Raw genomic sequence first — 24778 nt, 5'->3', positions numbered from 1 at the left:
TACTGGAGCAGTACAAAGTGTTGATGTCCACTCTTCAAAATGTTTGGTCAGATGTTTTTGATTTTATAATAGATGTCTGCAAAGCAAGCTGTGGTTCACATATTGAACACTTGTAGTATATAGGAAAAAACTTGAGGTTTTTATCTTTCTAATGGTGTATATGTTACTCTTTATAAGTCAGAAAAACTTCGCAGTAATTTTTAAGCAAAGCTGTTTACTTCTTTTGTGTACACCCGGTATAATCTAATTTTTTTTAACTGCTGGCTTCAACCCATTGATGATAATGGATATCTCTTCTTGCATCAATAGGTCAAAGGTCTCAACCAGTTTCTAATATATATGAGTGATGTGAGGGTTTTCCGCAGACATGTGATGGAGGGGGAGTGGCCCAAGATGTCGTCTCAGGCTCGTAGGACTCTAGGGTCGCTGAGGCAGAGGTTTACACTCTTCAGGACCTTCTACACCTTCTCCGCCTTCATCCTGGCAGCCTCTGTGACGCCCTTCCTTATACTGCTGTGTCTCGGTGAGTCAGTGGTCTTCTTTGTAAATATGTTTTATATTTCTGACTCTTTATCTAGATTTAATTAGCCTACATTTTTTTTTAAATTTCAACTATTATTTGAATCTAAAATACAGTGCTAAATTCATGACACTTCAAAGCACAAAACAGATTTTATTTTGGATATTTTGAAAATTCTAACCTCTTTATTATATAATATAATATACTACAGTAGTCTCTATAACTATACACAATTCTGACCCATGGTTGAAGGAAAATACATAGGTGTGCTATTCCCGTCATATTCTGACGTCACTCAGATTGCATACAAAAGATCACCTGATTGTAACTGTCAAATTAAATTAGTACCTATTTGTTTTGATTTGGTTGTTATTGTTTTTATAATTAACACATTCAACTATTTTGAAAACATTATAAAAACAATAACAATCAAATAATAAAAAATACATACTAATTTGACAGTAACAATCAGGTGATCTTTTGTTTGCAATCTGAGTGATGTCAGAATATGAGGGGAACAGCACACCTATGTATTTTCCTTCCACCATGATTCTGACCATTGTGAAACAAATCTGCTGTGACAAAGCTTTTTACATAACTCATATTTTGAAGTTAATTTTTTCCTGATTTTCTATGCTAGATTCCATGTGTGCATAGGTTCCATGTGTTCAGGTTTATCCTGTTAAAATCACACATAGTCTACCCATTATTGATCTACTGTACCTGTTTTTCAGGTATCAACGTTTGTCGCATGTTCTGGCTGCGTATGCTGGAGAGGCTCTACCCTGAGTTGGAGTTCGTCTCATCCACGTCTGTTCGTACGACTGTTGACACGTTGCGCAACCAAGGGATCATCACTGTCGTTCTGCAAGTCAAGGGCCACTGTGACATACATCAGTTTCGGAGCAAGTTGCAGGTGAGTAAAGATGTTAAGGATGTCTATAGTCTCATACAAGCTCCTGTCGCGGTTGTGAACTAGTTAAAATCTTACAACAGCAGGAGTGTTCTTTATTACTTTATCCACTACAATTCTAGCCTTTTCCCCCCCTATTCGATAATGCATATAGAATTTTATTTAATTTATTTTGATAATTATGAAGAAATCCCCCATAAACTTACACCAACTAAAAGGTTGTATGAATTTCACCACAAATTAACTATTTATTTTTATGAATTGGTGTAAATACCTGCTTCGTAGTAATCAAAAGCTTTGCTAATGCCACAAGTAGTTTTGACTTTCAAGAAGTCATCTTCAGGCGACAAAGGATGTCATGATCACTCCTCAGAAGGCCGTCGATTCACATACAGTACATAGACACACAAACACAAATATTGAACGGTAAAATGGTACATTCAAAACGAGTAAAAAACTAATAAAAAGTGGTAACAGCGGAATGTGGAATGATGTGTCAACACTGGGTGGATGTAGAGTCTAGACTATTATTTCTGACTGATTTGTTTCTAATGAAATCCTTACTGTATACCTAGTCAGAAATCTTGGACCGCAAGAAGAATGGGCAACTAGTGTTTCCGCACCTGCGGACAAGACTTACATCTCTGTGGGGTTGGTACGCCTGGTGCCGAGGATCCGACATCAACTTCAACATCAACAACCATGTAGCAGTTACGGAGGCGGTGTATAACAGTGGACTCCGAGATGATCTTAACTGTCAGGTCAGGTTAAGGGTGCATGTACCTATTGCTAAATATTCTTTACTGTTTTTCAACTTGAAAAAATCAATGATGGGGATCGTTGAAGATAAAGATTAAAACCATTTTCGCTAAAAAGATGATTTGCTCTTTATAAATGCATATGAAAAAGATAATTTATTTTGAAAATGTCTGGTACAGTGGGTGGAAATTGACTTTAAAGGGGAGAAGTAAAATCTCGAGTAGGTCTACCCTCTACCCTAAGGGGAAGTTGTGGCTTGTGGCATTATACATACTCAGGAATTGTAGTTGTAATCCATATATTACTCAATATCTACCTTTGGTTCAAAGACAGATTTTACAGTTTTTTAAACAACCCAAACAAAATTATTCATCACCAATTTTAGAACTTTCTTTGGACTGGTTCATCATTTCATCTCCAAAACTTCAACTAAAAATGTTTTTTTTCTTTTAAAGAAATTTCTATATACAGTATACCTAAGGCTATTAGGAATAAAAATACTTTTATTCCTAGTAGACCCTCTCTAATCCGGCACCACTCCGGCACTCCAGTTATCGGGTGTCTTTTGACGGGTGAGGTCTTCTGCGATCGCGGCAAATTCTGATTATTTCCCGTGGCCGTGTAGATATCATCATCCACTCCCGCAGTCACAGAAACGTCATCATTGTATTTCGCGATATCGCGGCAAACATCTTCGTCATGCCCAATCGCGGCAATAGCGGTTTCCGATCATGCGATCTTCGGAGACGTGTTTGAAATGCATTTTAAGTGTTTTTATTGATAACATTCCAGTAATCCGACATTTTCATTAATCCGGCAGTATCACGGTCCTATATCAGCCATTACTGAGAGTCTACTGTAATATGAATTCAAAACCCTATTTTAATGTAAGTAGAAAAGTTGTATCCAACACAGAACTCTCGAGCATCTCTCTCTACTTTGTCCTAACAGAAGTTCATCAGTGAGATGGTGTCCAAGTACATCCGTCCAGATCATCCTCCGTGGCATCTCCTGGTAATCCCTTCCGCAGACAAGTTCTACGTGCTGATACGTCTGCACCACTTGTACCTCAGTGAGGAGAGGCTCGGTCTAGGAGACTTACTGTTGCTGGAGCCAGATACCCACGTCTGGTATGAGTTTCATCACATAATCTGATTCAAAATAATAATTGATCAAAATATGTAATTATTTATATAAGGTCGGGCATAAGTTTAATTTGTAAAATTTAAACTATAATCCACCATTCCGGCCTGTTTAAAGTATCCCAAAATAGTCAGTCTGTGGGAAAAAATGTTGGCAGTAAATAACACAAGCATTTGCAGCTTATTATCATGGTATTCAAACATAACACAACACATTGTATAGGTACTCATTGGACGTTTAACTCCAACATTTATTTATATAATCAGATTTTAACTTGAAATAGGCTAAATTGTAGCAATGATAATAAAATAATTTATAAATAAAAAACTTTTTTAAAACAAAATGTTTTTAAACGTACTAAAAAGTAGAAAATAATTTATAAATATTTGGAGAGTATTAATACTTGTAAGATTTAAAACCTTCACCTATTGAACTAATGTATTATTATCAATTGCATGCACTCCACGGTTTTTTTAAATCATACCCAGACAGCACACTTTCTCCTCAGGACATCCCACGGATATTGCGACAGGATATGCAAGATATCCCATAGTGGTCCTATGGTCAACCTGAGTACACATAGTACACATACACATAGTACACATAGTACACTAGTATTTTATAGTAGTAGTAGTGGTACACATAGTAGTCCCATATGTCCTGAGAATGTCCTGAGGACTACCCGGGGATGTCCTACGGATAAATAAGCTCACAGCAAATCCGTGGGCAGGGGTGCCCAGAGGGGGGTACTGTGGCGCGTTTGCGCCACAGGAATTTTTGGGGGGGGGGGTCTTATTTTGAGATTTTTGGGGGGGATATTTTTTTGCTAGCTGTCATAATGAATGTATAATTTTGTATAAGCAGCCCGAAAAAGTGTTTCCAAGTAGCTCACTATCACCACCAACAACATTTTGCCGTTCGTAATTAAGATAGGTAGCTTCTAAGAATGTTAAAAACGGACCTTGCCAGACAATCCTTAATATACCAGTGTCGAATGTTACTTGCTACATATGTTTTGGTGGTTCTTTAACTCCACCATCGTCAGGATTTAATAAAAAAGATCCACTTCTGGAGGTGTCGTCAGAATACGACAAACATTTAATACAAAACACGAAACGATTACAGATAGGCCTGTCAATTCGTACATTGCCGTCGGCAGGACTGACTGGAAGTAAGTAAACTGAATCAGGTTCAGGTTATGACGGACCGACGTGGTCTCTGGATTGTCGTCTGCGTTTTCAACAGCTGATATTGGACTATTGTAGTGACTGAGAAGAGTATTGAAAATATAATGGGATTCATAATTAATGTGCTGTCAATAGTTTTATGTATATTTCAAACTCCTCAAAGTATTTAATAAATTTCCTTTTCTGCAGTAATGTAGAATGTCGAGACCATCCAGCATATAAATTGGCTATTATTGTTAATAATTTTGAATGGAAAAATCAATTATGAATCCCATTATATTTTCAACACTCTCCTCCGTCACTAGAATTAGTCCAATTTCAGCTTTTGATAACACAAACACCAATCCAGAGACCACGTCTTCCGTCATTACCTGATTCAGTTTACTTCCAGTCCTGCCCGCGGCAATATATACACGCGTGAATTGATAGGCCTATCTGTTAACGTTTCGTATTTTGTGTACAAACGGATTGTCTGACAAGATGCGTTTCTACCATTATTAGTCATAAAAGGTAATCCTGGTGCTATCAAAATGAATTATAAGATTACTTTGTCACAAAAACCTTTTGTACTGGTGGCAATTATTAAGAGATACTGTGGGTATTTTGCCCGGCGATTTTTGTAGAAGGCAGCCTGGGAGTGGCGAGCAACAAGTCTGTCTTATTTCGTGACTCTGCCTATAATTTTGAAACAATATACTTTTTGCCAAAGTATTATTAATGCACTTAAAGCTGTTTGAATTCTTAAGCCCTGTAAAAATTAACGCCACCTAATATATTGTACAGTTACAGTACTGTGTTGGAGTAGAGTAATTCACCGAGTAGGCCTATATTGTTGTACGTTTTGAAGACGTTGTCTATTGCAATTGCAATACTGAGCACACATATTGGCTGACAATACAGATTCTGAATTGTAAATTGAAAAACTTCTAATTCGTCCATTAGTTAGATTTATATTGATGTAGTGTTAAATGACGTTTCATATTAAACATTTAATTTTGATTATCAGCAAGTTTGTTTTTCGTACCTCAAGTTTACTGAATACTTTAAATGCTTGTTTTATGAGGTAAAGGGAAAATTGTCATATAAATTGGTGAGGGGAGGGTAGGTTTAAATAGACGGCAGCATAAATTGGGGGGGGGGGACTACTCCTTTGGCTTGGGGGGGGGATTGCGCCTCTGGGTTTGGGGGGGATGGGCACCTCTGTCCGTGGGACATCCGAGGTCATCCCAGGGTAGTCCTCAGGACATTCTCAGGACATATGGGACTACTATGGGATGTCCCTGGGATAAAGTGTGGTCTGGGCCTGAACATAAAAAACACAAAATAATATAGATTTTGTATGAAAAGCTTAATTATAAGTTTAGCAAATTGATTAAAGTAGTTAATAAACACAAATTTTGAAGAAAAAAACGAGAAAAAAGTTTTTGGCCCAGACGGGTCTCGAACCTGGTACCTTCGTCATATGAGCCTCTTACCTTTCCTCCTGAGCTATCTGCGCTTGATGATTATATGGGTGTTTTCAAGTGGTGAAAGAGTAGCCGACAGTTGCAATGGTCGCAATACTTATATTTTTGATACTACAGTATATAATATGATTCTGTTAATCTGTTTAGGCCTCAAGTAGTTGAATTGTTTTTCTGGTAGTTGGAGAGGATACTGGTATTTGGATATAGATTATTTAATTACCATTAGATTAGCACTGTTATAATTGATTGTTATATGATTAAAATTAGTTTTTGATTGTTTTATTAATTTAAAGTTAGAATTAAATTCACATTTCACACAACTATGATAGAACTCTAGTTTTCCTGAACTCAGTGGTAGTAATATGTCAGTAAAGTTAAGTCAGCCCTTGCTATAGCCACAGTATTAACAAGACATATTTTCAATCTGGGAAACCTTAAACTTTTAAAACAAATTATAAAACCTCAACATCTTAATGCGTGGGAATCTTATTTTTAGAAAAAAAAAAACAGAGCAAAATTATTTGTTAAATAATGAAGACGGCCCAATTATAAATTTGGAATTACTGAAAATAATTACATCAAGAGCAACACCGTAATACATCCAAAATTCAAAAGATTATTTTTCTAATATTATTTTTTATTTTTCCAATATCCTTTAAATCATCTGTTTTAACTTTGTTTAAAATTAATTTATCAAGTAGGTAAATATTTACTTTTTGTACTAGTGTAAACACAGCCTGAAGATGGAAACCTAGTTTCTGAAAGCGCTAGTGAAAAAAACAAATTATTATATATTGGCCTTGTTGGACATTTAAATTTAGATATACATTTCATCAGTGGTAGTATGTTTTTTCTTCAGTTTGTTACCGGGACATTACAGGATATCCAGTGGATTTTGTACATGTCCCGGGATGTCATGGGACATTCTGGGATATCCTATGGCATTCGTACATATCCCGGGACTTTACAGGATATCCTGAGGTTAACTTACAAATCCCGGGACATTACGGTATATTGTAGGATATCCTGTGGATTTCGTACTCGTCCCGGGATTTTGCGGGATATCCTGAGGATAGCGTACATATCCCGAGACATTCTCAGGACATATGGGACTACTATGGGATGTCCCTGGGATAAAGTGTGCTGTCTGGGTACAAGTATTAATACTCTCCACATATTTATAAATTATTTTCTACTTTTTAGTGCATTTAAAAAGTTTTGTTTTAAAAAAAGTTTTTTATTTATAAATTATTTTCTACTTTTTAGTTTTTAATGTGGATGTTAAATCTATTTCAAGCATCTATATCAGATTAAGACAGAACCATGTGGGAAATCTAAGGTTTATTTTCATATAATTATGTATTAGATTGAATGTATGGCCTACCAACTAACTATAAATATATCAATCTATTTAATTTATTGTTTACTTTATAGAATCTATACTTATTTAATACGCAAGCAGGTTTTTTGTGACAATTACTCCTCCGAAACTACTGAACCGATTGATATGTTTTTGGTGTCATTGGAACGAGCGTAACGTGAAGTTGTGCAGGAACCTTTCTTTTTAGGGAAATAATTAGAGGGTGAGGCCCTAGGGCTCTTTAAAGTTTCGTATTTCTCCATAAGATTAACATGGGAAACAAATATTGTTACGAAACCCCAGCTGTTGTCAGAAATTAAAAGTGGGAAGAAGAACATATGTTAATTGTGAACAGTCAATAAGTTTGCTAATTTAACAGTTTGCTACAAGCATTTACTGACTTGGTTGAAATTAAATATTTACTATTTGACCTATTTGTAGAAAACACTACAAAACAAGATCAGCTTTTCAAAAATGATATGATATTTACAAGAAATGTTGATTATATCGATCTGTTATGTACATCTTGAGTATTCCATAATCTTTAAATCAAATCTTTTAAAGTCATCGACAATTATGACTGTTATTCGTTTTAAAACAACGTCCGTAATACTTGGCAATTGCTCGATTTCGAGCAACAGGGACACTAGTACTAAATAAATAACAATTGACATTATTAACAAACACCACCTTTATATCTGCAACCAGATTGTTTATATTTTTTTGAAATGTTTGTTTGTATAAAGAATCTCTTGGGAGCATAACCTGTTCCTCTTAACCTCTGCTCTTCAAACTGTAAAATTTAAGTAAGTTTCAAGTCTCTAGCTCATCGGGTAGTATCAAAATTTGCAAGAAAGCGAGTTAATAAAAACAAGCCCATGAGGCGTAGCCCAAGGGAAATATGAAAATTTAATGATATAATATTGCATTGTCATCCATTTGTGAGCTATGTTTCTAGTTTGAAGTCTCTAGCTCATCGGGAAGTTAGTATAAAATTGATTGCAAAATTTGTACCGGACAAGAAAGCGAGCTAATAAAAATCACAACTGATTTGCTTTTTCATTTTTGTTGTCCCCAGAGGCCAAAAACACTATCGTTGAAATGTTTATCTATAAGTATAAAAAAGGATGTTGGTTTGTATATTTGTATATATAATTACATACATACATACATATGTTGGTGATCCCGATAACTCGAGGAATCAGAGAAAAGAAAAATGTTGTTATTATGCTTGTTTATGGAAATATTTTGATAAAATTTGGCTTACATTATTTATTTATTTCATTGTACAGTATTATCATTTGAACACAAATTTTCTATTATCATCCCCGTAGCAGCAAAAATAAGTAGCCTACTCATTTAATATAATGTTTTTTAAATGAGGAATAAATATGTCTTATTAACCCTTTGAGTGCTAGGCTATCAATTCATATTTTGTAAGACTTTTTTAGTTTTTTGTTGCCTTGTTTACCTTCTATTACCTGTTAGCGAATTTCCCATATAGGGAATAAGCTATTACCGTAGTACTCAAGGTAAGACCTGGACCCGGGACCGATTTTTTTTTTCATTTTGAGGTCCCTAGAGGCCAAAAACACCATCCGTTCAAATTCATATATATATATATATATATGTGTCCGTTAGCGCGATAACTCGAGCAAAAATGATCCGATTTTGATGAAATTTGGTACAAACGTGTAAACCTACATTTATTCGAACGAGTTCGCGAACCAGCATGATCGGACCATGGGAACGGGGGTTTATGGGGGCTTTTATGGGGTAAAAATGGGTTTTTTCCATTTTTGACCCAAAAAACATAAAATTTTGCAATTTCTTTCCAAACAATTTTGTAGAGCTTAAAAAAACAAATAATTTAGTATATTGAAGCGTTATAATGCGCCTAATAGTTACGGAGAAAATTCCAAAAAATTGTAAATTTAAAATTCTTATGTTATTCTTATGGAGAATAAGTAAACTGTTGTAGTTTGCTTGTTTATTAACATATTTTGCCCAAATTTGGAAAATGTTTTTACTTCTTACTAACTATTAACATTTTACAAAAAAAAACACTTTTACCCTCCCTGTTGCAGCAAACCTAAGTATGTGTTAAACTGATTCTATTTAAATAGGGAATAAATGTGATATTTTTAAGGAGGTATTTTAGTGTAAATCCAATCAGGCAAATGGAAATTCGCTTAGTCTGCAGGTTTGCTGCGGCGGGGGTATTTTGGAATTGTCACTGTATTGTTTTCACTATTTTATTAATCAATTTTACCCCCCGAATTTTACCTCTGGAATTTTACCCCCAAGACCAGATATATTAATTAGTGAGAATGGTTACTTATCTTCATTCAGTTTTAATTTAATAGCAAACATTTAATTATTAAGTAGCCTATCTTAATTTATTTGTAACATCAACTAATCAAACAGGTTTTAATTTTTAATTTTGAGATCCGAGTATCAGGATTCGATCTTTGAAGCCAAACTGTTGGTTTATATGACGTATCAACAAACATCTGAATGGTAATTGTTTCGAAGATTTTTTTGACGATTTATTATACAACCGTGGTAAAACAATGTTTTTGTTTTGGATAATTGTACTATTAGCAACGAAATACATTGTGTTTCACGGTGGTACAATGAAATCGTTTAAGAGATGTTCACCCAATTATCATTTAAATTAGCTACCTACTCAGTTTATTTTACATCCTTATTAACCAATAATTCGCACCAAACGCAAATCCCGAACATCAAAATTAAACAGTGAATTCTGTTTAGTTAGTTGAGATTACAAAATAAATAAAAAAGATAGGCTACTTAATAATAAAATGTTTACAGTTAAATAAAAACAGAAATGAGAAAATCAATCATTCTTAATAATTTCTATATCCAGCCAGGGGGTAAAATTCCGGGGGGTAAAAATCCGGGGGTAAAGTTCCGGGGGTAAAAATCCGGCCCATACATCTTCAGTTCTCTAAATGCCATTTATGTGGACTGGGGGTAAAATTCCGGTTATTATTGCTAATCTAATTAATCACGCTCTGTCTATTTTCATTAGACTTCCAAATCCGCGGGGGGGGGGGGGGGGGAAATTCCGCCCGCGTACGCTCAGGTTTCTACGTCATAGTGACGTCAGCTTTGCTCAGGGGGTAAAATTCCAGGGGGATGAAATTCCGGCGACCCCACTGTTGTGGTTCAGCTGAAAAAAATCATTTAAATAGTCCGTGACTAACTAGTGCTGCTACCTAGTAAGGCATTGAACAACTAGGTTGTAGTGCCGTCGGGTGCGCCATCTGTTTGAAATTTTTGACGTCAGCTTGAATTCCAGTTTTTACTCCATCGTTTCGACATACACCTTGAATTATCGGATTGGGCGAATCTTTTAGCTAAGTGGTTGTTAGTGTATCCTATGAACATGCAGGTCACCAATGGCCGTTTTGCTACTTTTTTAAAAAATAACCTTCCTCTCTACATCCCTTAGAGATTTTAGTAAACAACGATGTCTCGTTGCATAGCACACAACGGGTTAATGGAAATATATGAGTAGTAGAAATCCAATCAGACAGATTGAAATTTGCTTAGTCTGCAGGTTTCCTGCAGTGGGGGTATCTTTTCTTTTGTCCTGATATTCAATGTTTGTTTGCAGAATGTATCTTGTGGCAGTGGCCTTGAATTAAAACAAAACAACTAAAATACCCAAAACCATTAATTAATTGGAATCAAGCTCATCATGGAAGGAAGTAAATTTGTCAAAGATTAAGTTAACACAATATTAATAAATTTCATTTCTGTAAATTCCTTGCAACATTTTTTGAATAAATTTGTCAGCTTAAAGTATAATAATTACAATGTGCTTTTAACCGTAGATGAACAAGTTTCCTAATTCTTTTCCGTTTTAAAACATTATGTAATCTATAATTTGTGTACAACGCATTTTTTTGTACAATTTCCATGTGATTTACTGTCAATATTTACTTCCAGGTCGGAAGAGGTAGAAGAGTATCTAGACCATGAGCACTTGCTGTCTGGAACATTCAAAACACCCGTGGCCATTCCCCAGGTCTACCAACACGTGTGTGAGTCGTTCTCCAACTCCTGGAATGAGCTTGTCTCAGTCTACGACCCCCTGGAGAACCCGAAGATCACCTGCAGCACCCCTACACTGAAGAGCTTCATCATCCTCGCGGCCATTGTGGTTGTCTCCATCATCAAGATACACATCCGCAATGAGAACGGAAACCTGGTGGCCATCATCAAGAATGAGACTAGGAGGAGAGGGTGAGTAAATACGCGTTTTATGTTTGATTCATATTTGAATCTCTTGTCGTTTTGAAGGGAAAGCGTGAGAATTGGAGGGTTTCCTTATTGTGAATATATTAGTAGGAGGATAATTTACATATACTTAGTTCAATAGGAATCATATACCAGAAGAACGTAGTATCTATATACAGTATAAAACAAAACTAATAAGCATAATGTTAATAAACTGAGGTTAGACTAGTATTGTTTTAAAGCACCTGAATCCTGCTATAGACAGACTCTCCTCTTTTTGACGCATCCTCCTCTGGGTTATTTTGCTGTGCGAAATCTTCCTTACCGTTTTATAAAAGAAGAATTGTTAAAATTTCCAGATTATTTTATAATACGTTGAACACACTGAACTATTTCAAAGCTAAGGAAAGGACTTGATACTCATCTGACAACAATTCAAGAGCTGTCCGAGACTTAATGTTACCATTTCACAGATTGACTGCTCGGCTGTTCTGGCGATCGCTGCTCATGACGTTTCACCCGGTTGTGGTGACCAGAGCAGTTCTCATGTGGGTCTGGTGGATCTTAGTCAACTCTTCCCTCCAACTGCTCCGACTCGCACTCAACATTCCAGTCTACTTCTACTGGATGATACTGGGATATCATGTACTTCGTGAGCTAGTCTACCTCAGCAAAGTCATCATAACCGCACCAAGAGTAGGTGAAACTCGTTTGCTTGGTCCTTAATTATTGTTGTTTGTTTAGTCTTGATATGAACATATTTTAATTATTAAGGCCTAATGTTTTTTTCATAATATTGAAAGTGTTGTTTTCTTTTGTTTGACGAATGATGTATGCGATGATGATTTTGTCTTTGTCAATGATCTAAATGTATCCTTATGACAAATTAAGATTATTATTATTATAATTTTCTACTTAAAAAAAGAGGAAGACATTACATTATTGTCTTAGCCGCAATAGGTTTGCAATAAAAAATGTTGACGAAATATTTTATAAACAAAATGCTTGTATGTATTGAAATGTTTATAGTGAGTCTGAAAGTTCTTGTAATGTTATGCTAACAAAAATGATTTTCTATTGCTGCTGAGATGACGGAGTGACGTAAGTTTTTATTCAAATGTCAGCAGTAGGCCTATATGATGTAGACAATAATATTCTATAAGAAATCTAGACAAAAAGAATTATACGTAACATCCTCGTGAGAGCTCATGAGCTGTAGACAGTTGGAGACAGACGTTTAGGCTAAATAAATGCAACAATCAAAGAAACATATTTTGATTGTACAAACCTCTTCTAAGCAATCAAAGCAATCGATAAACGGAACATAATGAGATAAGGAACATTTTGATTGTTTATGCATTTCACAATCATGCATCACTAAATGTAATATACTATTACATTATTTTATAAGCAATTGCTCATTTTTTATTTAGGCTAATAGTCACAGATTAAATTCCTCTTAATAAAATAATTATAGGAATTCATTAATTCTATAGTTATTTGTGTAACTAGTGTGTGAAGTGGTGCTTTGCTGCACATGGGAGAAATGTTTAGCGGCAGGCAAGTGTGAAAAGATTCTCAAGTGCAGCAAAGGCACTTTGCACTTTTGTTACACATTCTATTTTTCCTACAGTTAGGGTACTATAAAGCATATATATATTAGTCTTTCAAACACTATAAAACCACAACACGTTTTTAGGCTAGGTTAGATCCAAGCATTGAATGAAATGGGAGACACTGCACCAGAGCTGATCGTAGTCGTAGTACATCTTTAAGTGTTGCCAACTTATTTTCAGGCATACACTTATTACATGCCTAACAAAAGCACACTGTTTTGTGTTGTTTGGTTGGAATACTGGAGTGCGGCAAAAAAAATTAGTGTGGCAAAAGATTTAGTGCGATTTAGTGAGTCGGTGGCTCAGTAGGTAGCGTCGCGGACTTCGGGCCCAAGGCAGCGATGTCGTGGGTTCGGATCCTGGTCACTGCCGATAACATTTTATCAGTACAGTTCACCTTTGTACTGTACCGGCTCACTCCTTGCTTTGCTGCAAACAATCCACGCACGGGCGCTTAGTCTATGTGGACGGGCAAGTGCAAGGTTAAAAGAGGCCGCCAACCTCTTAAAAAAAAAAAAAAGTGAGTAAATGCAGCAATTAGCTACTTTAATCAGTGCAAGAAAGCCCACTATGTCAGGTAAGGAAAATAAAATTGCGTAACATAAATAAGCATTTGGGTCTAATACCATACAGATGTGATTCAGAAACATTCTTAAGTTAAGTGAAAAAAACATTTATGTGATAGGTTCAACAAAAACATATTTAGTACAATACAATATTAAAATTATGTCATTTAGACTGTCCATTAATAAAAATTGTAATCAATAACAATAATCAAAATGATACCCCGAATCAACTATAATAATTAAATATGTTCATACATATTGAGATTTAGGAGAAACTCACAAACTGTTTTTTACCTTCACACATGATGTTTGGGCAAACACAGTGGTACAACGTTTTTCCACTGCTAGTTTTGAAAGGTGTATTCTCATACTCCTCAGTGTTATGCCCTCACACTGGTGTTGTCAATTGTCCAGGTGCTGCTGAGAGAGTTACTGTTCCCTAAGCCGGGTGTGGACAGTCACCACTTGCAGACCGTGTCACTGTGTGGTCGTAAGGCAGTCAGCTGGTCGGAGCCTGTGCCATTAGAGTTCATCCATCGCATACACACTGCCACTGGAGCCTCGTCCTGTGAGATCATGTTGGCGGCTGTGTCGGCCAGCCTCAGAGATTACTTCAGATATTTAGGGTTTAAAGTGAGTTTTGTTAAATGTTTGTTATATTTCTAGAAGCTTTTTTGCTCAATGTTTGTAGGCTTTACTTATTGGTCACGCCACTTAGATGAACAAAATTCCACTCTTTACAAACAGAAACCTCCGTAAAAGGGTCCTGTCCTCTACAACCAGAGGAACTGAAAATGCTATTAGGAAGGAACCTGAAGACAGCCTGACGAATTGGCTACTGGACTGAAAACATACTTGATAACCGAGTTTGTTGATGGAGGAAAAAATAATCAACAGTTACCAGTGCATTTCTTATGTGTATGTAGACTCCCTCTATTTCAGCTTTGGTTGGATTGGTTGCTGGATGGTCCCGTCAGTCTCAGGAGGATCAGTCACATCATCTAGGGCGAATGACCTTCGACACAATTCAACTTGATGTTTAATTTCCGACCATAGCAGTAAACAGTTTAGTTGAAGGGTGCTTCTAAATCAGATCGGTTGCACTTTACCTGTGTTAAACGGGTGTGTTAAACAGTCCGTTCTAATCTGTGATTTTATATGAGTATGTTATTTTATATTACAACATAATGCCTTTTTAAGGCAGATATTTTTTTGTGTATTAGATTGTTTTGCGGTTTGAACGGGGTGAGCGTTGTGTTTGCTGTATGGTGAAAATGAACAAAGACTATAAGGCAAAACTAGTCCAGTGTAGCAAAAACTCATCATTAAATGGAAACAAAAAGACATTAATTCAAGAAAGAGAAGTCAAAACAGAAGATTAATTTTGGTTAGTCTCAGTAAAAAAATATTAAATTATTTATATTTATTGATTTTAGCCATTGATAATTAATTTAAAACAGTATTTTTAACCTTTGATAATACATCCGGTTAGTCCAGCTGTTTTGTAGTCCTGCCGGTGTTCCAATCCCACGGTGGCCGAACTACAGGGTGTCTACTGTAGGTTAAGTTTTGACGGATCACTGCACTTAAGTGTTAAGATGAATTGGACATGTTTACATTTCAAATACTGAAGACAACCATGTTTAATCAGGATGTCTGTGGTGATCTGCAGGTTCCACAAATGGTGATGACGACGGCTCGCTTCATTCCTCAGGAGAAGCTACTGGCTCAGTCAGCCAGCTCTGTGCCACACGAGGGAGGCTTGTTGTGCCTAGACCTGCCATTGTGGCTGCCTGAAGAGCCTTTCGAAAACTTGGGTCTGTGAATCACTGGATCATGTTCAACTAAACAATAGCGAGGGTTTTTTAACACTTTATCATTGAGTATTTCATAAAATATGCAACCACAGGGAAAAAACCGAACTTAAAATAAACTAAGTTTTGCAGGGTTTCAATCAGCTCAATGACATCCAAAATAAATCTGTGTTAATTAGGCGATAAGAACCTCAATGTGTATTAAGTTCTGTTAGAAAGTTTGAACAGATGCCTGTGCTGTTGCCAGTTCATAGAAATACAATAAAAAAAGAGTAAATATAGTTGAATTTGTAATGGATAAGAGACGAGTATTCATGCTGTATAAAAATGGAAAACAGAGATTTTTGCACTTACTTTATTCTACTGCTACAAATGAGATACTTTTACCCTGATATAAATTCCGTACTTTGTTTTGATCATGATGGGGGGTTCAATGGAGACCTTAGTTTATGGGCAGCCGTTGTATTACAAATATGAATCCTTATATTGTAGAAAGTAAACATACAACAAAGCCAAAATTACAAAAATTAGTACTGTAACTAAATGTTTTGGTATTGTGATTGTGTTCATGCATACCTTAATAACAATTTTGCTGTTGATCATTGAAACCCAGTTGTATATATCTTTGACATTAATATGTATTTTCTGCATGTAGGAATTGTACAAGCAGCTCTGTTCAGGGCGCGAGCTAACCAGGCCCCTCTCTACCTAGCGTCATTGTTTGGTCTCGACCACTCTATAATTCCCAAGATCTTCCCTTCAATCATTGCTCGGATCATCCTAAACCTCCTGTCTCGGAGATATGCCGTCACAATCACACAGGTTGGTAGACCTGTCATGATTTATTGAAGATTAATTTATGTTTTGCTTCAACCTAATAACTAAAAATCAACAAGTTTCTTGTATTGTATAGGTTGACATTACTCTCATACTATTTAACTATCACATTTTCATTTATTTTGCATCAGTTAAGTATGTAGGGTACTTACTTATGAAATACATTGATTTAGAGTAGTTTTATACTCCGTTCACAAATTTAGGCGGTTTTAGGAGAAGAAATCCATTCCCTCCACTTGATACTGCCTTTAAAAACAACACCATAACTCAAAAGGGTGAGGTTTGCCAAAACGTCAATCAGCTGCAACATACATTAAGCAAAACAGTGGTGGGGGAACTTCCCCTCAACTGCTTAAATTTTAAGTAACTAAGTTGAAGGCAGTAAACTGTAAATAACTTCAGATGATTAACTATCACTTCAGATGGGAGTTTAATTAAAACTTGTGCAATGACTGAGTCCGGTTGAAACTTGATTCAAAAGTTTTAACAATATTTTTAGCGTGGGTACTATTAACTAAGAGTACCTACCTATTAAATTTAAGTATTATCAAATTGATTTCTCATCTCCCCTTATAATTTCCAAAATATGGTTTTACTTCCTTTACTTATCATAATTTTTTTTAACAATTTGGTATTCTCAGGTTTTTTTTTATTATTGTACCTGTTGCTCGAATTTGAGCAATTGCTAAGTATTACAGTGTTATTTTAAAACAAATAACAGTCATAATTTCTGATGACTTTAAAAGATTCAACTCAAAGATTATGCAAATACTCAAGATGTACATAACAGATCAATATAATCAACATTTCTTGTAAATATCTGATAATTTTTCTAAAGCTGATCTTTTTTTTAGTGTTTTCTACAAATATCCTTAATCATAGCCGCATTAGGTTGTCCATAATAACGATTATAAATTCTAAAAATAAAAAACATTATTTCTATTTCTTCTCCTTGGTGGTGTTCTGACTTTCCTATGTTTCCATAGTTTGCAAATCGGCTCTATCAATGATTACTAAGAAATGCAGCACAGTGTTAATTCAGTTTTCTTTTTAGTAAATCAAATTATCAAGGCTCTCTCGCTTTTTTCCATTATAATATTTACGCCAACCCAAATTCAAATAGTAAATATTTCATTTCAACTTCAACCAAGTCAGTAAATGTTTGTAGCAAACTGTTAAATTAGCAAACTTATTGACTGTTTTAAAATTAATTAACATATGTTCTTCTTCTCTGGAGTTTCATAACAATGTTTGTTTCCCATGTTAAAATCTTATTGAGAAATACGAACTTTAAAGGGCCCCAGGACCTCACTCTCTAATTAATTTCCCAAAAAAGAAAGTTTCCAGCACATCTTCACGTTACGCTCTTTTCAATGACAGCAAAAACATGTCAATCGGTTCAGTAGTTTCGGAGGAGTAATTGTCACAAAAAACCTACTTGCGTATTAGATAGATATATATATATCTCCGTGAACGCGATAACTTGAGTAATTTTTGTGCGATTTTGATGAAATTTGGTTTTAAAGGTGTAATGTGGGATAAACTTGAATGAGTTCGCGAACCAGCATGATCGGACCATGGAAACGGGATTTACGGGGGGTTTTATGGGGTAAAAATTGGGTTTTCTCATTTTTGACCCTCAAAACACAAAATTTCCAAATTTCTCTCTAGACCTTTTTAAATAGCTTAAAAAACAAATAATTTAGTATATCGAAGTGTTTTTGTACCCAGGAACCCTTGTACAGGTTTCCTTGTGTATTAATAACAAAGAAAATTCAAAAATTGTAAATTTAAATTTCCCATGTTATTCTTATGGAGAATATTATAAAATGTTGTAGTTTGCTTGTTTATGGATATATTTTGATCAAACTTGGCAAATTTATTTATTTTATACTAAGCTTTTAATATTTTACTAAAAAACACACTTTATTAGTTTCCTTGTAGCAACAAACCTAGGTATTTGTTAAACCAAGAATGTTATTTAAATAGATTTAATTGAAAATCAATTCAGATAAATGGAAATTCGCTTAGTCGGCAGGTTTGCTGCAGTGGGGGTATTATTTTATCTACATTTTATACAATGGTATTTAGGTTGACGCTACCAGCACGGAGAAGAAGAGAAGACGGATGTTGTGGGGACAGGAAGTGGAGGGGATAATGTACTGGAGGCCTCCACAGGCCAACATAAGTAAAAGAAACTTTACTTTCGTATTTAGTAGTAGTATGCATTCTTGTAACAATATTAAATAGGTCCCTATATTGGAAATTCGCTAAAACAGTTTGGTGTCAAACATTTGAGCTTAGTAATATATTTTTTTGTTTTACTGGTATATCTTGAACAACTATTAATAGATGGATTTACAGATCGTGTTTAACTAAATTCCATTTTGTAGCCCCTGAACTGCGTAGTATAGATTAAACTTTACATACCTCGTCTTGAATATTTTCGTATTTGAAGTAACATGTTGACGAGTCCAAATTGGATAAAATGTTTTCTGTAACCACTTGAGAATGCCATATATGGCGAAACATATGTAGTGGACTTCAAACACTATATTTGAACTGCAAGACGAGGTATGTAAAGTTTAGTCGTGTTTAATCTGTTGCCAGTATTTGGATCAAATAATGGTAAGTTATAGTCATATTAGATTACCGTTGTTTTTGTATGCTTGAGTAGGTAAGATAATTGTGTTACCTTATGCAATTCTCCTCCTGATGCAGCATCTTCAGGGGTCTTCTTAATTCATCTTCTTACCACTAACACTATAGACAATATTTACACATTACACAAACATATTTACACATTATACCTACATAAGAATAATCTAAGACGTCAAATAACTTTTCCCAATCCCTTCATGATTCTGAAGAAAACCCATTCAAAACCGTTAAAAAAGTACAATAAAGGTACCAAAAATAGAAACGTGTAAATACAAATGTATGAAGACTACACCAGCTCTACAATTTTCAAATTAATATACGACATAGAAACTAACAAAAATGGAAACACAGCAAGAAACCGGCAACACTACATAGATCAAAGCACCCACCCGACCATAAATCAAGAAAGTCTTAACTACCCTCAACTTTCAAACGGCCCAAATTCAAAAATATCCTCAGTCCTAGAAATGAAAGGAGATAGAAAGACCTTGCTGTGACTCTGTCGCGTGTCCGTTGTCCGACCAACCAGACCTCGATGCTAGTGAATGACTGTGTGTGTGTGTGTAAATATAGACTATAGTGTTAGTGTTAAGAAGATAAATGTAGAAGACTCCTAATGAGTTCACCAGGTGGAAAAATGCATATGATTGTGTAACACAAATTAACATCTTACCTACTCAAGAACTACAGGCTGCAATAAAGGTAATCTAATATAATTAAAGTTCTTGAAACTGGGATGGAAAAATAAACAAATGAGTTGTATATTTATTGAGTCGCATAAGGATTGCTTTAGTGTCAATTACTTGTAATTGAAAACAAAAACTATTAATGAAGCCAAACTAAAGGTCAATTACATTGAATGACCTCAGTTGGCATGGGGACTCCAGTGGGTTGCCAATGAAGCATTCTTTGCTACTTCAAGCATCATAGTTACAAACTAAAGGAGGAAATTGAATGTTATCAGCAACACACTCTGTGCTGGTCAGATAATCACATCAGCTCTTGACTGTGTGTGATTTTTTAATGAAATTCAATAAGGATAACAAATTGGCTACTTTTCTCCAGATAGATGGAATGTCTATTTCAATCACTAAAAGTCAATAGGTTCAACAATAATTACATATTGCATCTGAGATACTTTGTTTTTGTTGTCATAGGTCTGTCTCTGACAATCATGAGCTATGGAGACTCAGTCAGGCTGGGAGTCATGTCAGACACCCAGATATCACCACAACACTCGGTGGTCAGTTACAACTTTGACAAACACATCACACAGTTGGCCACCCTAGCCGGAGTCAGCAGACGACCTTCGCGATCATCCTTGGACAGCTGATGTGGCAACCACCAGCTGTTCTTTAATATCCATGATGGATTTGCTTCGGCTTCGGGTTGGTCAAAATTAGCAGTTTACATTACCTAACCCTTTTTAATGGGTAGTTTTTACGCCAGGGTTAGCTCCTGAATGGTAAATGTAAGATGTATTACTCACCAGCTATGTTCCTCAGTTGGGGAGTTACACTGAGCTGTAATTACAACTGGAGTCACCACTATGTGTTTAAAAAGCCACCACTGTTTTGCTGCTTTTTTCAGTTTTTCGTATTGTTATGTTGGCCTATGATCGGTTGGTTGGATAGCTGTCAAATTCGAACCAATCAGATGGGGTTATTTTTGACAAGTCCAACCAACCAAGACTGTGTGACCAACCACGGCAACAAGCAGCCATCTTGATGGCACCCTTTTCTCTAATGTACAACTGGAGAGTAGTGACTCCAGTTATAATCTATTCATCTCAATAGTGAGTAATAATATATCTTGCCTGAGTAGTTTTATCAAACAACAGCTGTTTTATGTGTCAAGAGTGCATCATTCATAAGCCAATCATAACCTAATGAGCTTAGTTGATGTTTGAAACAGCTGTAATTAGATAAAATACATAGGATCATTAGATACAAGCATTGAGTATTAGATACTGAAGTAGACATCCCATCTATATAGACCAGGGGCCTATTTCATAATAAACTACATTTTACAAGTTACAACTTGTAACTTGTAATTTCCGTTAGATATGCATTGGGCGATCAGCTGATTTACTAATAATATTAGTTTGTACTTTATTATGAAAAAGGCCCCAGGGCCCTGTTTCATAAAAATACTAATCTAGTAATTACTAGTCTAGTAAATACTAGTCCCGTATTTACCTGTCCTACTAATTTGTGTTTCATAAACGTTTTTATACCACTAGTAAATACTAGTGTATTTTACTAGTCGCGTGACCAAAACTACTAGTCACGTGACCAACTTTACAAGGTAAACTTTCAAAACAAATTTCTAACCTCAATCACGGGTTTTCAAACCCTTTATAAAGGGTTTTAATTTTGTTTTCATTTGATACAAAAAGTAAATAGTTGTAGAAACGCAGTATTTTCTTTTAATTAATAACTATATAGACACATAAGTAAAACAATCACTCATTATTTATCAAACTGCTATTATTTATGTTCATCAATGAGCCCGCCGGCGCGGCGCGGCGTCGCGTCGCTGCAATCAACACGGTCATTGTAGTAGCCGGTTGTAGGCCTAGTTGCGGTTGCGGCGCTCAACAGAATTGGGTGGAAGTTGATCTGTTGCTGCCGCATTCGCTGTGATTTGTATAGTTTTTTTTTTATTCTGACATTTAAAATTAAACTTGCTATGAGTAAAGAAAAGAAGGCTCAAAATTTGAATGTAATTAAATCGTCTAAGGACATTTTGTTTATTGGAACGGTTTCAAGTACCCTTACCTATGTTTTCAAATATTCGAATGCATAAAGATATTTGGGTTAAAAACCATTTGGTGATATTCTAATTTTGAGTCTACAAACCATGAATAATAAGCCTAAACGTTTATTGATGTAACAAATAATTGCAATGCCGTTATAAGCAATGGAGAAGTAGGTTTTCAAGTACATTAAAACATGGCATTGTCGCTACGGCAGGGCGTAGCTCAGAGGTGGAGTTCTCGCTATAGCTCGGCCGCTTAGAAAACGACCTGCGCGCTAATCCTAAACCAATGCTGGAGGAGGTCGTTTTCTAAGCGGCCGAACTATAGTCATGTGGCGGGCCCTCGTTCAAATCCGTGCCACTCACCATACTTTTTATTCCATTAATTAAACTTTTACATGTTTTTACATTAAAATAACTTAATCAACATATAATTTTTTTATTACTTTGAATAATAAACTCCGAATACCAAAATGGATTAAAAGTAATGTTTTTATGATAAGCAGTTCAGTTCAACACCCAAAAATCAACAATAGGCCTACAAAATTGTTAGTGCATCACAGGGTTTTAGCTATTTAGGGAAGCAAATAATAAGCACCTCAAAAAATACAATGCAACTCCTCTTTAAAATTGTCTTACTAATATTTCCTATTAAAATGTCTTTAAATAACACCGAGAGCCTTGGGTGTAAAATAATCTGATTAATGTTGCAATGTTGGATACATTTGTTACATCTTTATATGCAATACGGTATGCGGTTTTAATTTGGTTTCTCTCAAAGCTTAAAAATCTTTTCTCTGTGATAGCTAATATAACCATGAAATTTAACTCAAGTAAAATTAGACTAAAATTTCACAGAAATTGATAACTTATAATTGTAATTAATTGTAATAGGGCGATTATACATACATTATACAATTTCTCTCATTTTGTACTACGCCACATTTATTGATTGTAATTTATATCTAATTATCATTTTAGCACTCACTCATAGATATATTTTTATCTTAAATTGCAAACATGAGCCAATTTGCACTTGCAAAAAGAACATAATAATTCATTTTTTTAATGATGTGAGTAATGAAATAACTCTCTTTCCAAAAATACTAGTCTACTTCAAATAATACGGGTGTAGAGAGGTTGTTAGAAAATGGCAAGTATTTACCAGTGTAATTTACCAGAGTAAAACTTTATGAAACACATTGCTGTCTACACTAGTAAAAACCACTAGTAATACTAGTCCCTACACTAGTAACTAGTATTTTACACTAGTAAATACTAGACTAGTAGTTTTATGAAACAGGGCCCAGGTGTCACAAATTTGTTTTATTAAAAAAGAACATAGTTGTATGAGCCAGTCACAGAATGTGCTAGTGTCTAAAGTTCTATTTCAAGCCTCATTATTTTATTGCAGGCCAAATTGCTGGGTCACAACAGTTGTTATAGCTCACAATAAGTCAATTAATTATTTTGACTTGGTAAAATAGTTTGTGTATTCGACAGAAATTAGTAATTTAGATCAGCATAATCTGTCGGTGGCTCATATCAACTAGACATACGATTTTAATTGAAAAACTGGTGACAACTTTAACATGGGGGTGGTATGTCTATTGGTATCAATACTCAAAGATAGAAGTCAAGTAAGTTGAACATTTGTTTATCCTTGTAGATTTGTAAGGTTATGTTGGTTTAATTAAACATAATATATGTAAACTATCTATTATTATTTATTTTAAAATATTGATGTATAATGTTGTGTTGGTTGGAGTATACACTTCTTTTTAAACCTCCTATGGTCAGAATTGCAGCCCCGGATGAGCTCACATTTTACATTTGTCATGATTGTAAGCCTCTGAGCAGTTTCCAAACCTACATTTCTGACCCAGGGTGTAGAAAATTGATGGCTTATTGTAGGGGAGAGCTCTGACTGTGGTGAATTTTTTTTATTTCTGAGTTGCTGGTTAGTCTGCAGAGTATAATAATTATAAATAAGCACAATTATCATACTCTATATGCCCTAGATAAGATTTTCTTGCTATAAACCTCTGTTTAAAATGTTACATTCACAAATGGAACGACAGGTATAAACAGATTTGCAAATTAAGATTTACCCTTTTTGAGAAAACTTCCAGAGCTTGATCTGTTTCCTAAAACAATTTGACAGTGCTAACAACTAAGTAGATATCGCTGTATATATCTACTATAGTTATGACTTACCTATACAATTCTTTGAAATGGGTAATAAGTTCAATAAATAATGTAGATTTAGAATAGATATCTTATAATCTATATATACTGACTATGGACCTTTTATTTTATAGGTAACCAGTGTTCCTCATAAATAATACTGATTTGGATACTAGTCACTAATATTTGTTTAATACATTTTGTTGTTTAAAGTAACTTATCTTATCTACAAGAATGTAGAATCTTTGACTATGTATGTACGTTGCAGTAGACATTACATTGCCATGTTAAATCTTTATGTAGTTCTAGAATAAAAAATATGGTAGTTCAGTTGAGCCACTGACTTGAGCCAAGACAGGGGGCACTAGAAAAACAGGCCATGCTGCAGGATCCATGACGTCACACTAGTGGATGGATTTGTTGATAGATTCACTGTAATATCCCACATGATTTAGGTAAATAAGCTGGCTGTTTGTCAGATTTTAATGGTCAAAGTTTAGTACAACTATTCACCACTGTGACGTAGTGTTGCGCTGCCCGTGCTGCAGCATGGCATGTTTTTCTAGTGGGGCCTTGCTTGAGCATGATACAGTAAAATACACTCTTCTTTCTATTTTTTGTTCTATTACGCATCTGTAGCATCTTTTATGTGCCAACCTACTATCAGAGTAGGGCAGTAGTGTAGTAGTAAATTTTCCAGTGCAGGAACGCTAACAAACA

The 24778-nt window shown here is 35.2% G+C and overlaps 1 protein-coding gene across 2 annotated transcripts in view; it reads left to right on the top strand.

The window, feature by feature from the left end:
* LOC129000830 (uncharacterized) overlaps window positions 1-24778 on the top strand; it is a 35739-nt gene that overhangs the window by 10570 nt on the left and 391 nt on the right. For both annotated transcript variants that reach the window (XM_054427873.1, XM_054427874.1), the window contains exons 2-12: window positions 366-523; window positions 1255-1436; window positions 2009-2194; window positions 3144-3322; window positions 11327-11623; window positions 12091-12313; window positions 14214-14432; window positions 15472-15616; window positions 16269-16435; window positions 18542-18638; window positions 20269-20499. In XM_054427873.1, coding sequence (XP_054283848.1) covers window positions 366-523; window positions 1255-1436; window positions 2009-2194; window positions 3144-3322; window positions 11327-11623; window positions 12091-12313; window positions 14214-14432; window positions 15472-15616; window positions 16269-16435; window positions 18542-18638; window positions 20269-20444 — 2029 coding nt within the window. In that variant the 3' untranslated portion in view covers window positions 20445-20499. The remainder of the gene's footprint in view (window positions 1-365; window positions 524-1254; window positions 1437-2008; window positions 2195-3143; window positions 3323-11326; window positions 11624-12090; window positions 12314-14213; window positions 14433-15471; window positions 15617-16268; window positions 16436-18541; window positions 18639-20268; window positions 20500-24778) is intronic.

The sequence above is a fragment of the Macrosteles quadrilineatus genome, unplaced genomic scaffold, assembly GCF_028750875.1.
Source record: "Macrosteles quadrilineatus isolate MER2022 unplaced genomic scaffold, UCM_ALF_1.0 Scaffold_8__2_contigs__length_117827958, whole genome shotgun sequence".
NCBI classification, from domain to species: domain Eukaryota; kingdom Metazoa; phylum Arthropoda; class Insecta; order Hemiptera; family Cicadellidae; genus Macrosteles; species Macrosteles quadrilineatus.
The sequence above is the reverse complement of the archived record's forward strand: the minus strand, read 5'-3'. Positions and strand labels throughout refer to the sequence as shown.